This window comes from Suricata suricatta, chromosome 15, assembly GCF_006229205.1.
Source record: "Suricata suricatta isolate VVHF042 chromosome 15, meerkat_22Aug2017_6uvM2_HiC, whole genome shotgun sequence".
Taxonomy (NCBI): domain Eukaryota; kingdom Metazoa; phylum Chordata; class Mammalia; order Carnivora; family Herpestidae; genus Suricata; species Suricata suricatta.
In genome coordinates this window covers 5,714,680-5,728,899 of record NC_043714.1, presented here as the reverse complement: position 1 = coordinate 5,728,899, position 14,220 = coordinate 5,714,680, and the positions used below count along the sequence as shown (strand labels likewise).

At 44.1% G+C, this 14,220-nt stretch overlaps 1 protein-coding gene across 3 annotated transcripts in view; it reads left to right on the top strand.

Annotated features, from left to right (window-relative positions):
- The window catches only part of ATP6V1H (ATPase H+ transporting V1 subunit H), a 111,974-nt gene that overhangs the window by 31,350 nt on the left and 66,404 nt on the right, over positions 1 to 14,220 (top strand). For all 3 annotated transcript variants that reach the window (XM_029923141.1, XM_029923142.1, XM_029923140.1), the window contains 2 exons: positions 4,324 to 4,421; positions 8,201 to 8,393. In XM_029923141.1, the coding sequence (XP_029779001.1) occupies positions 4,324 to 4,421; positions 8,201 to 8,393 (291 nt within the window). The remainder of the gene's footprint in view (positions 1 to 4,323; positions 4,422 to 8,200; positions 8,394 to 14,220) is intronic.

Sequence of the window (14,220 nt, the reverse complement as noted above, 5' to 3'; positions counted from 1 at the left end):
TGCTCCATCCACTCCACACATCGCCCTGGTATTGCAGTGCTTCCAGGAGCGGTGCCCACCCCGCTTCTCTCCTAGGCGGGTCTCCCAAAAGTAGACGCTGGTCTTTGCTGGGCTTTGCTGGGCTTTGCTCTCCTCCTTTCTTTGCTGGTCTTTGCTGGGCTTTGCTCTCCTCCTTTCTTGAAGGCCCGCCGTGCTTCCGGAAAAGGCTTCTTTGCTTCTCGTTGTCTCTCTGTCTAGTCCTCTTGCGGGCGGCGGCTCTCTTTTGCCTCCGTCTCTTACGAGTTTTGGGGCTTTGTCGTTCCCAGTGGCTCTGACCTAGTCCACATCCAGCATCCCACTCCCCCATCACCTTCTCCCTTCCCTTTGATACCTGACCCCTTTCTCTGTCCCTTCGCCCCCACCCCTAGGCCCCCAAGGTCTTTGGATCCCTGTTGACCCAGGTTCCTTGCCTTGCACAGACCTGCTACCCTCAGCTCCCTTGCCACCTTCAAAGAAAAGAAAAAAAAATAAGTAAACTTAAAAAAAAAAAAGAAATCTGTATTGAGCGCCTACAGGTAGAGTGCACGGTGCAAAAAGCGTGGCACTGAACAGGCAGAGCGGGCCTCCTGGCTGCCTGGCCTCCTAGGGCTCCATTTTATCCCAGGGAGCACAGCATCACACATGCTAATTAGGCGCTTTGATTACGTCAGTGCCACAGTCAGTGCCCTTGTGGCGGTGCTTGTAACAGGAGCCCAGGCCCTTGGAGAGGTGCGTTGGGGGTGGCTCGGCCTCCAGAGGAAGCAGGGGACTCAGCCTGGATGCAAGGAAGTGTGTGGAGAACACGGCCCGGGAGGGAGAGCTGATGGTGTGGTAGGAGAGGCCGAGAGCGGGCGTGGGGGGAGTGGGGAGACCAGGAAGGCAGGCCCAGCACAGGCAGGGCCTTTGGGATCACATAGTGAACACAGTTCCCTTTAGAACTTGTCCTTGGCGGGAGGAAGCCAGTGAGGGACATTGGCGTGGGGGTGTCACACGGCATGGAGCAGCCATGGGAAGGGGCCAGTCTGTGGACCGTATCCCATGCACTGGATCTGCCCCGCCGCAGTGCAGGCACTGATCCCCTCGACTGCTGCATGCCTTGCTGTTTACGTTCCTGGGCTTCTGTCCCTTGTCTCCAAAGATCCCGTTTAACAGAGCAGAACTGCTGGGTTGTCAGGTGTATGTGAATTTACTAGACACCTCCAGTCAGTGCTCTCAGTGCACAGACCCATCAACCCGGTGTGAGAATTCCCACGTCTCCCCTCTCATTTCCTGTCTCCTTTTCTTATCGGTCTTTTTGTTGTATTGAATTTGTCAGATTCCAGTACACTCTGTAATTTACTTATTGGTGTGTGTGTGTACTTTTCCTCTTTCTGCATTAGACTGGAAGCTCCCTGAGGGAAGGGACCGTGGTCTGTTCATGGTTGTGTGTCCAGTGCAAGAACGTAGAAGGCACTCAGCAAATAGTTGATGAATGACTATGGAGTACAGACTTGTGGGCCCTTTCTGGGGATAGTTGGCAAGTAGAATGACGGAGGCCTGGGGCTGACCTGCAGGCAGTCTGAGGCGGGGCCGTCAGGCAGTTCACCTCCACTGCAAGGGCCAACGGGCGGCTTCATCTTTGGTTAGATTCTAAGTCCAAAGACTTAGAATGTGAAAATACGTGAAAACCAAGTGGAATCCCTTCTGCTTATCAGATAATACAAGCAACCAAATAAGCATCGTTGAATTAAGGAGTATTTCCTCAAAGTTGAGAGAGCACAGAGGGGTTAGAGTCTTTATGTAAATGGCTAGAAATGCAGTAGATCTCTAAGGATAAGATTAAATGGAAAAGAAATTGCAAGTGAAAGTTTTAGTACAATCGTATTTGTGTTTTCAAAAAAGAACGTATGGTGCATGGAAACTTTCTGCAGTATCACGCAGGCATCTAATAGTCACACAAGTCAGTCCAGATGGAGAAGAGACTGGGGACTGAGCTGTTGAGTCAGTGGTTGGAGACACAGGTCTGGTTCTCAGGTGAAAGTGATTGTTGCAACGGGTGATCCTGGCGTTTGTCATTATTAAGGGGGTGATAAGATACCAAAAAAGTAAAACTTTGGTGATAATTCTTTCAAGAAGCTCTTGTGTATTGGGAGGAAGAAAGATGCAGAGATTGGTACAGGATTTAGAGACTTGGAGGTGGGAAAGGACTGAGCGTATTTAGAGGCTGAAGAGAGGAAACCAGTCAGAGAGACTGAAGATGTCGGAGAGGGGTCTGGTGGATGAAGGATCATGTGGGAGGGACGGGATGCAGCTGTTGGGGGTGAGGGTCAAGGACGGGAAGCTTCGCCACCTCCTAGGTGAGAGAGAGGCAAGAATGGCTGTAGGTGTAGTTCAGTTTGGGGGGAGGGGTGAGATGTTGGCAGCTGCTGAATCTCTAACTAATGGCCCATATATTTTTTCATACTGCTGAGAGTGACAGAAGAGAGTAGGACAGGGTACTGGTGAGTGTGTGCGTGACTGATGAATGGCCGAGAGAACAGTCTAGAATTACGTGATGACTTTGCAGGATGGGCTGATTTTCTTTCGCAGAACTGAATGACTTTTGTCTGGGATTAGAGATGGTGACTTGTTGGCTCGATCGAAGGCTTATTTAGAAAAAATGGTTGAATAATTTTTATACATGAGCATACTAGGACAATGTAAATGAGAGATAAGGAAGTGATATAATTTACTTTGTTTAACTGAAGGCAATAATTCAATCACTTGCCAGTGTTGTCTCTACTATATACTTTGAAAGTGACTTCTGGAATGATATTGGGATTCCCTCACTATGTATAAAGGCGTGAGTATAGTTTTAGAGCTAGGATCTTAAATATACACCTTTATAATGTGAATCCAGAAGCTATATGACAGTGAAGAATCCGTATTTGAAAGGTATCATGTAATTCAACATGGTACAGTAAGATGGACAGAAAAAAAAAAGCTTACTGTGAACCAAGAAGTTTTTGTGAAGAGGAAATTGATGATAAATGGAAGAGGAGAGAGTGCCCTGGGTTGCATTTTTATTCATTATGTGTGGAAATGGAAACCTTGCTCAGGCTGTCTCTCTAAACAAGAAAAATGGAATTCCTCTTTCAGACAAGATTACTACCTGCTGACTTAATTGGAAAAATAACATTTCTTTCCCATTATGGTAGATTATTTTAGAACACATTTCTCTTTTTTTGATCATTTCTGCGAATGTTTTGAAGTTTTCAGGCAAATTGTATTAAGGGATATATTGTGCTTTGGGGAACTATGTTCACTACTTCTAAAGTCTAAGATAACCTCTTCTTGATAACTGTTGATAATCCCACCAAAAGTACTTATTATATCATTGTGTTTTTGTAATCAAATGCCTGGAATTTCTTTGAAGTGTTAGGTTTTAACGAACTTGGTTTGAATTAAAACACAGAGCCTAGTAGCATTGTGTATATTAGGTTTTGTGAATATCTATAACATCCGTGATTCTTTCCTTTTTCTTTTTCTTTCCTTAGCATGCTCTTTAAGGCTAACGTCTGAAGTTTCTCTGTTCTCATAGCTGGGAGGCGGGAGGCTCCTGGTAAATATTTAGAGAAGAGCCCAGGCCAGGTGTTGCTATTCCTTTACTAAAGTGGAGGTGCCTGCATTATCCTGGGGATATTATTCCTGTTTATTTCAAGTTCCAGGTTTAACCACGATTTCTCCAGAACAGTGCTAGTGAACTGATCGCTGCTCAAAATTATAGAGCACTTTTTTCAAATGTTTAGACTTCTTATGTGCTGTGTGGTTTAATTTCCCATTTACGGCATTTCTCTGCAATGCCTGGCCGTATGCTACATGCATTACTTCACTTAATCCTAACAGCACCCCTTCAGGAGGCTTGGGGTGTCTTCTTCAGTAAGGTCACAGACATTGAGCATTGGAAAGGTTCAGTGACTCACCCGCACGCAGTTTCATCTTTTTAATTTTATTATTGTTCTTTGATGTTTCTACAGTAATGAAGAGCAGTATTGTCTCTCTGACGCCTCCGTTCAGGGCTAAGTGAAACACTGCAAGACAGCACTTACCAACCCATGTCAAGGGTATAGGTACTTTGGGCCTTGATTTCCCCATGTTGTAAGTAGTCCTGAGCTACGTAGGTTTAACCGGGCAGAGAAAACCAACTGCATTTGAGAGGTAGAAAAGCAGAAATGAAGGTTGATTTTTGAAATGTTCTGATGACGAGAAACTCTAGGAAAAGCCCTCCAGACTTTGCGTGTATGCACGATCTCACGTCTCTCTGCTCTTCACCCCCCTCTTGCACAGAGCTCCCAGCACGCGCAGTGCGTGGCCGGCTGTCTGCAGCTCATGCTTCGTGTGGACGAGCACCGCTTCGCCTGGGCGGCCGCGGACGGGGTGAGCTGGTGAGCGCCCTTCCGCTTCTCGCCTAGAGTAGTGCTTGGAAACGGCTCCCCGTCACGCTCCCAAGGAAGTCAGTACGTTTAGTCATCTAGAGGAAGCATGTTTGTTTTCGTATCCGTCGCACAGGGGACTGTGCTAGCCCTCCTGGAAGTCAGGGATACTCAGTGAAAGGCTGCCCCCTTCCCTCACTCGGTCTGGGCTGTCATAAGAGGCTCGGGGCTCTTAAAAGCCTACTGCTTGGCGGGACAAGCTCTAGTGCTCAGAAGAGGAAAAACAATGATAATAGCACCTTGCGGTCAATGTGGGCAAAAATCAACAGGAAAAGGCTTTATCTAGAAAAATGGATATGACCCGTTCTTTGTAATGTTGTGTAATTAGCCCATTCTCCGTGGCCCTAATTGGCAGGTTCAGAAGCGCTGAGGGGCTGCTCCCGCAGCTTAGCAGATGTACTTCTGTGAGAACTCCCCCAACACTGAAACACTTCTCTCTCACTGCCAGAAAGTCGGTTTATTTATTCATTCTGAGAGATCTGCTCTTTTTTATTATTTTTTTTAATATTTATTTATTCTTGAGAGAGAGAGACAGAGCACGAGCAGGGGAGAGGCAGAGAGAGAGGGAGACAGAGAATCCGAAGCAGGCTCCAGACTGTGAGCTGTCAGCACAGAGCCCCATGTGGGGCTCGAACCCACGAACCGTGAGATCATGACCTGATCTAAAGTTGGACACTTAGGTGACTGAGCCACGCAGGCGCCCCAAGGTCTGATGCTCTTAAACTAAATACCCTTTTTGGTTGATGAAGATGTTGTTTATCTGTTGGAAAGTCTGTACAGGAAGCTAGTTTGTCCCCAGAAGATTGTCTGATGAGCAAGGACAGGTGACTGACTGGCCTCCAGATGCTGTGGTGTCAGCATCTCCTACGCTGGCGCCGCCACCTCCGGTGTAGGGATGTCCCTGCCGGAGGGACCTTATCAGCCAGTGTTTGCGTGCAGCCCCCTTAGCTGGGCTGCTTCCTCAAATGGCTTTCCTTACGAGTTGCATAGAATTGTCATGAACTACTCAATTACCATTGACTCAATAAATTAGTAGTCCTTTTTAAAAACTGTTTATTTATTTATTTTGAGAGAGACGGAGCACAGTGTGGACGGGGCAGAGAGAGAGAGACAGAGAGAATGAGAATCCCAAGCAGGTTCTGTTATCCACGTGGAGCTTGATGTGGAGCTCGATCTCATGAACCGCAGGATCATGACCTGAGCGGAAATCAAGAGGGGACACTTCAGTGACCGAGTCACTTGGCGCCCTCACAAATCAGTGATTTTATTTTGCCATGTAAAATTTCAGTCTTTTTATATTCATTTGACCTTCAGTATGTCAGGAAAAATAGTCCTCACAATTTGCCATGTGGACATTTTCGAAAATGTATATTTGGTCATTTTATGGAGAGTTAATAGAATTACGGATAAAGCAATGGTGAATACCAACCATTAGAAATTCTTTAAGAATTTTTTCACGGTAAATCTTTTTGTAGTAAATGAATTTTGGGGCACAAACTTTATCAAAGATGAAAGAAAACGTCACATATCCTTTTAGCAAAATGAAATCGTATAGGTTCTTGTTGCAGAATACTGTTGGAGGCTATCGTGTTGAGCAGCTGAATAAGTGAGAATACCCTGTCTCCTTCCTTTGTCCTTAAAAGTATATTTTCACTTATTGATTCTCGAGTTTGAGAATATGCATTTATGATGCAGTCATCTGCAGACTGACCGTTTGAGGTTTCACGTATGCGACCGATTTTACCATCACTGTGAGCGAGTAGGATTGCTGTCTCTCTCTGCTCTCAAGTTCTGATTCATCTAATGGTTATGAAACACCGTCCTCAGGTCATTGCCATTATGGACGGACTGTGATGGTAATGTTTTATGCACAGAAACCTACAGGGAGACTAGAGAGATGGGGTGTCCACCTGGGCCGTGGGAAAAGCTGGCCGCCGCCGCCCAGGAAACGGTGCTGAGCGATGCCCAGGGGAGCAGGCAGCCCCCAGGCCAGTGCTCGGCGCCTCACGGCCCTGCCCGCAGTCCCAGCTGGCAAGGCCGAGGTGGTTTCAGGTGGCTTCAGGTGTCCGTCGCGACACCGCAAAGTGGGGAAGGCTTACCTTCATCTGTGGAATAACCCGGGAGCAGAAGGAAGCTGGGTACCAGGGTGTTCGTGGTATAAAATGACTTTATTTTACACGAAACATTTTACAGGGTAGATAATACTGACATCAGTATTCAACAAAGGCAAGTCGAAATAACGACCCCAAATAGAAAAGATGTAAGGGAGACACCATGTATGAGAAAGCTAAGGGCGGTTCAGGAAATGTATAGCCGTATACGAATCATAATAATGGAGACATGGTACATATCCAGTTAGCAGCTGTAATCAACTTTCTGGAGCACATTTATGTTTACAGAAAACTTGGAAGTGCAGAATTCTAGTATATACCCGCCCCTATAGTTTTCCCTGTTACTGATGTCTCACAGTAGGCTGGTACATTCTTTCAGCTGACGAGCCAGTGCTAATGTATTCTTGTCAGCTATGATCCCCGCTTACATGGGGGTTCGGTCCTTGTGCTGCGTGCTCTGTAGGTCTTGAGGTCCCCTTCACCCCTCTGGTCATTCTGTAATGACCTAATTTGATAGTTTTTTTTTTTTGTTTTGTTTAAATGTAGGCATTTCCTGGGGAAGTTTCCTTAGTTCTTTTCCCTGATGTAACCTCTTTCTATCTAGCTTTCCCAGTTTCCTTAGCAGTAAGATGGGAGGTTGAATTAGAAGCTTGTGAGGTTTGGGGCGCCTGGATGACTCTGTTGGTTAAGCTTGTCTGACTCTTGATTTCGGCTCAGGTCATGATCTCACAGTTTGTGAGTTTGAGCCCCTCATCCGGCTCTGTAGTGACTGAGTGGAGCCTGCCTGGGATTCTCTCTCTCCCTTTCTTCCACCGCTCCCCTGCTCACACTATTCTCTCAAAATACATACATACATACATGCTTCTGAGGTTTTACCCCCAAAGTCAAAGGTTGGCTGTGTCCAATTCAGGCTCGTGACAGGTTTATACCAAAATCATCTTCTTTTTTCTGTATGTTTGCTAAATATTTTTAAAGCTATAAATGAACCTCTTGGTTATCCAGATTCAAAATCTTGGTACACCTTCTGACTTCACCAAGATGTACAGCCTTTTGTGTTACCAAGTCCTTTTGGTTTTAACTTCTTTAATGTCTGTGTGTCTTACCATTCCTCTGCTCTATTATTGCAAATACATGTTTCCTTTCTTACTGCTTCCCAGCAGCAAGTGCTGGAATGCTGAAATCTTAAAAAACTTTTTTTTTTTTTTAAAATTTTAGAGCGAGTGAGCATGTGTGAGCAGGGGGTTGGGGGTTGGGAGGGGAGAGAGAGAGACAGAGAAAGAGAGAGAATCCTAGGCAGGCTCCGTGCCTGATGTGGGGCTTGATCTCACCACCCTGCAATTGTTACCTGAGCCCAAATCAGGAGCTGGACGCTCCACTGACTGTGCCCCTCAGGTGCCCCAGAAGTCTTGTGATCTTAGGGAGAGACCTAAGTGAGGCTGTGCTGGAAGTGGCCCTCTGTAAGTAGGGGCCTGACCTGCTCGTTCTTTCTGGCAAGAAAGAGAATGAGGACATAATTCAGTAAGACTTGTTCCATTAGTGCAAAAAGAGAATAGTCCATTATTTCTTCTTTCTTGTGGCACTGTTGTAGTAAATGTTTTCATAATATGTGTTCCTTTTCAGCATAATGGGAGTTTTGAGTAACAAGTGTGGCTTTCAACTCCAGTATCAAATGATTTTTTCAATATGGCTCCTGGCGTTCAGTCCCCAAATGTGTGAACACCTGCGGCGCTATAATATCATTCCTGTCTTGTCCGATATCCTGCAGGAATCTGTCAAAGAGAAAGTGACCAGAATCATTCTTGCAGCATTCCGTGTAAGTTTTTTATGGTGTTTTTTTTTTTTTTTAATGGTGTGTGCATGTGTGTGTTTGTGTGTGTGTGTATGTGTGAGGTATTTCCCCCGTGGAATATATTTCAGGGCTTTTAGCAGGTGGGAAAAGCTGATTGTTCTCCATGCAGTTATGAAACTATGGGTCTTGGTAAACATAGAGGCAAAGCTCACCAGCGTGTATATATCATGGGATTGAGGCACAGCCATATCATAGGGTGGGATTGGGGAGAAACCATGTGAATGGATAAAATGTATGAGGTATAAAAAGCTTGTAGGAAATGTATTATGTTCATGTGGATGAAATCCTTTTTGGTTGCGGTGTGTTTCAAGAGACTGTTGAGGAAGTTTCTCTCTTAAAGGGCCGTTATTTGAGTGTAGAGTTGTAGTTCAGATTCTGGATCTGTTGACGAACAGTATAGTAACTCTGAGGCAACTCTAAAGATCTGTTATTTTGTATAGTAAAATTATCCTATCAGGATATTAGAGTTTTGGCAATTTTTAAAGTTAGCTTCCTCCCTTGAACAGATGAGGGAGTTGAGAACAAGACGGGAAACTGAGCTAGAATCTGAATCCTGAGGGTCGCCTGGGTGGCTTAGTCACTTGAGCATCCAGCTTCGGCTTAGGTCATGATCTACGGTTCATGGGTTCGAGCCCTACCTCAGGCTCTGTGCTGACAGCTCAGAGCCTGGAGCCTGCTTCAGATTCTGTGTCTCCCTCTCTCTGTGCCCCTCCCCTGTTCACGCTCTCTCTCTGTCTCTCAAAAATAAATAAATGTAAAAAAATTTTTTTTCTAAAAAACAAATCTGAATCCTAGGTTTTTTGGCTGCCAGGCAGCTGTCACCCTGAAATAAAGTATTGTTAGTTGGTGGTCCAGACCCTGTGCATTTGCTGCCGTAGTTGTGTGTTGATTATTTTGTTGGTCATTTTAGGATTTAATTGGGTCTCTGAGGGATAGATTGGCCAATCCCAGTGTCTTCTAAGGATACTACTGCAGAGTAGTAATAATGGGCGTTCAGAGTGAGCTTGCTCCATGCCGGGCATCATTGTCAGGCTTTCCTTTTACTTAACTCATTTAATGCTCACTGGTGCCCTATAAGATGGCCGTTATTGTTGTTATTGTTAGTAGATTGGTATCATTAGTATTCGTTTTGGTCTTCTTGTTTTACAGATGGGGATACTGAGACAGAGAAGGCACATTGCTGATAGACATGCAAATCCAAGTTAACTGGCTTCACAGTCTGCTTTTAACTAGTATTTGCTCTTATGTTTTCTTTAAATCAACAACAAATCAGAAATAAAAAGCAGTGCAGATGTATTACAAACATTTAAAAATAGCATAGATATTACAGTTGCCAAACATAGTTACTAACGTCTTTCAGATTTTTCTAAGCACATAGAGATAGAATTAGATGTGTAATTTTGTTTTGTATCTAAAAAGAAAATGGCCTCATACTATAAATACTGTTCCATGGCTTTATTCCTGACAATATATAATGAACAGGTGTTCAGTTTTACATATGTGGTTCTTCAGTAATTTTTTTAAGGTCTCGATCCTTCTGTGTTGACGTAAGGTGATTTCTTGAGCTAGCGTTCTGTGCACAGGCCAGTTTCTTTTACATGTCTGTTCACTTGGAGGGACATTTCTGTTGGGTATAAGTTCATTTTTTAAAAAATCTGTATTTGTTTTTGAGAGACCGTGAACAAGGGGCAGAGAGAGAGAATTCCAAACAGACTCCGCGCTGCCAATGCAGAATCTGGTGTAGGGCTTGAATGCACAACCGGTGAGATCGTGACCTGAGCTAAAGTCAGGAGTCGGATGTTGAACCGACTGAGGAGCCCAGTGTCCTCTGCGGGATGGAGTTCTGTGGGTGGGACCGCTGCATCTAAGTAAACGTTTATGGTCTCGATGGGTAGCATCAAGTCACCTTTCGTAAATTTGCAAATTTACATGTCCATCACCTCTACATATTGAGGGTGCTTGTTTTTCCCTCCTTCCACTGACTTTCAATATTATCTGTCTCATAACTGTTACAAAAGATTAGGTGAAAAGTACAGTCATTTAAAATTTGTTTCCTGTTAATAATGAAGCTGAGCATTATTTAATATTTTTATCAGCTACTTGCTCCTAGCAATTGTTTACTGATAGCCTTGGTCACCTTTAAAATTTTTAAGTTTGATGTGTAGTAATCCTTTTCTAGATGTTTGTAGTTAATAATAATAACTAATGTTTATTGACAGCTTATTTTGTGTCCTGTGCTATTCTCATTGCTTTAACTGTGTCGCTCATTTAATCTCCCAAGACCAGCATGTGGTAGGCGCTAGGCTACAGTTGGTTAAGCACTTTGCCAGGACAGCTCGGACACAGCAGAGCAGGACTTTGGCCTCAGCAGTATGACTCGGGCCCTTAACCCTCCTGCTAAGCTGTCTTTGATGCTGGGGATAATACATGTTACAGTTTATTGGGCGATTGGCATGCGTTGCCTTATTTAATCTTCTGGTTGTCCAGTAGGCTCTGTGATGGTTTTTATTTCATATGTGAGGAAACCGAGATGTAGGCATTGGTTCCTCAGCTAGTAGTAAGCAGCAGGATTGGCATTTCAGTGAGCGCCCGCTGGGCCCAGAGCCACCGCCTTAACCTGTCTGTCCTCTCCTGTTTTTCTTCTCTGGGGCGTTTTCTCAGGAATCGTTAGCATTAAAAGAAAGAGAAACCATGAAAAGGAGAACCGTTGGTCATGTGAGAGAGGAACTCTGATTTTCTGTCTGAAAATACATTCTTTTTAATGTAGAAACCTTTGTGTGGCCCCTGAGAAGTTTACTCTTAAGAGACAGGTGAACGCGGCACCTCCTTACTACTGTGTCTCCCCTTATCGGCTCTGCCGTTAGGTCTTCTAGCAAACTGTTTATGTGAGTCGGTGGTCAAGGGAAATTTCCATCTCGTCCAGATACGGTAATAATCAGTTCTTCAGTCAGAGTCGATTGTACTAATGAGACTCTACTTTGAAGTATTTTAGTCCCTAAATGGAATGTACTTTTTCTTCTGCTTGAGTGTTTCATTATCCATATTCTTACTGGTTTAGGAAAGATGAAAAATTCTAGAATTTGGATCTTCCAACAGTCTCCATTCAAAAAATGTATAGAAGAGGTGGAGGGTAAGAATAGGGGGTTTTAGGAGACGCTTCAGAGAGGACGCCTGACGAGATTTTGGAAGGCTGCCTAGGAGTGTTTTAGTACACGGCTGGAAATTGGTTGATAAATACTAGCAAATTAGAGAAGCTGATTTCTGGAATTGTCAGTAATTTGTTCTCTAGATTGATTATGGCCCCTGCCCTCACCCTGACGTGGAAGTTAAAGAATAAATGGAGCACAGAAATCTGGCTCTTTTTTTTTCTTTTTTTCTTTTCTGTGAGAGAGAGAGAGTGTGTGCGCTTAAGCAGGGGAGGGGCAGAGGGAAAGGTAAAGAAAGCCTCTTAAGCTGGCTCTGTGCCCAGTATGGAGCCCCACGCCCACACTGTGTGCCCAGAGTCTGGCTCTTGGAGATACAGTCCTGGTGTGTGGCCGCTGGCTTTCGGAAGGGACAGACCTTCTCTGCACGATGGAGCATTGGCTTTGCCTTCCGGACACCGGCCTGGTGGGGCCAGCCCACCTCCTTCAGCCGTCCTGTCGCCCCCGGGCCATCACCCACCGAAGCCTGGGGTCTCTGCTCCTGGGGCCACTTTACTGTGCGCTGTGCCTCCTCTGATGGACGTGAGGCAGGGCTCACTGCTCTTTTAGATCCTGTTCATTTTGGTTGAATATGGATTACATATTTTTAACTCAATATATTTATTTTTTGAAGGCTTAAGGCTCCTCCTTTGATTTGCCTTTGTTTTGATTTTCTCCCATGATTTTCCTTCTTCTAGGTCTGCTGTAGTTACAGGAATCTTTATTTTATGAAATCTCTCTATTCCAAACTAAGCACCTGCCATGTAGGAAAATGGAAAAATATGTGATCTTTTTCCTGTTTATAAAAATTATATGGCCTTATGGTTAAAAAAGATGCTGTGGAATAATATTAAGAAAAAAGTGCAAATTGAACATAGTCTCCCTCTCAGATCTGGAAGCCTGTGGTAATTTTAATACCTGTAACTTAACAGCACTGTTCCCTTCCTGCACAGGGGCCGCTCTGGCTGCCTTGCAGCAGGCCCTGAAACCTGAGCAGGCGGAGGAGCCCCGAAGTCCCATCACTTCACAGTGCGGGCAGATGACGCTTGGCCCCCGTCTCTACAGAGTGGGTGCACTTGCGTGGGTGTGGTGGATTATCTATTCACCTATCACGTGTTTACTAAATACAGTGATGTAATAGACAATGTGTTAGTTACTGAGTATACAGAAGGATGAATAAGGTAAGATACCTTTTCTCACCATGTCATTTGGTATTTAAATGCTTGTCTTTATGGAGTAACTTCATGAAGTCACCGTGAAGAATGTTTACTATATGAAAACCTCAAAAAGTCCCAGAGAACTAGAGAGCTAGAATGAGGTTCTCAGGGTTTTGTTTTGTTTTTGTGTTTTTTTAAAAACCAATTTGGGAGTTCTCTAGATTGATTATCTGCTTTTTATGGAAATTTGAGAAGTACAACAGTGTAGCTCTTTTTCTGATTTTCCTTTTAGTATATGCATTAGACAGGGTATGGGCCGGAGTGGATGGATGCAGGTGTGAATCTGCCACTAGGTTGTTGGGAGAGTGGCTTCAACTCTTGGAGTGAATTTCTCTATCTGTGAAAGGTAGTAATACTTACTTCACTTCAAGATTAGGTAAGGATTCAGTGAGATCACAGGAGCCTGGCAGTAGTGAGTATACAATTTGTATTTATTTCCCTGCCTTTTCTGCCTCGAAAAACATATAACAATAGCAGTTAGCCTGTTTAAATCCCCTAACTCTATAAATTGCATGCTTGCTAAGTTGGTGTTGAACATGGGCAAAGATCCAGCACTGACCTGTTTGATTTAGAAGAAGAGGCCTGGGGGCGTCTGGGTGGCTCAGTCTTTTAAGCGTCAGACGGTGGCTCCATCATGATCTTACAGTTTGTCAATTTGAGCCCTGTGTAGGGCTCTGTGCTGACAGCTCAGAGCCTGGAGCCTGCTTTAGATTCTGTGTCTCCCTCTCTCTGTCTCTCCACGTTTCTCTCTCTTTCTCTCTCAAAAATAAACAAACAGTAAAAAAATTAAAAGAAGCAGCATGAATATTTTACTGATATGTAACAAGACTTAAAAATCTTAGGGCACCTGGGTGGCTCAGTTGGTTGAGTGTCTGACTTTGATCCAGGTCATGATCTCTGGGTTCATGAGTTTGAGTCCCACGTCTGGCTCTGTGCTGACCGCTAGCTTGGAGCCTGGAGTCTGCTTCAGATCTGTGTCTTTTTCTCTCTCTGTCCCTCCCCTATTGACACTCTGTGTCTCTCTGTCTCTCAAAAATAAATAAATATAAAAAAAATTTTTTAAAAATCTTATATAAAGTATATTTACAGTTTCAATTTATACTCACATGGAACTAATTACTAGGGTAATTTCAGGGCTTCTGTTGTCTAATTTTGATTTCAGATTATGTAAAATAGACCCAATCTGTTGGTAGAACTATCAGATTTTTAGGCCCTGCCGTGCTAAATTTGGGACAGTACAATCATTAGGGAAATATATGGAGGGCTAAAAATCAGAAGAACATGCTTAGCTATCTATAACTTTAATACACAAATGAGTTAAAATTAAGTCATTAGAAAAGACATAGTAAAGCTATTGGACCTAGACCATCAGTAGGTGAAAAAATGATGTGT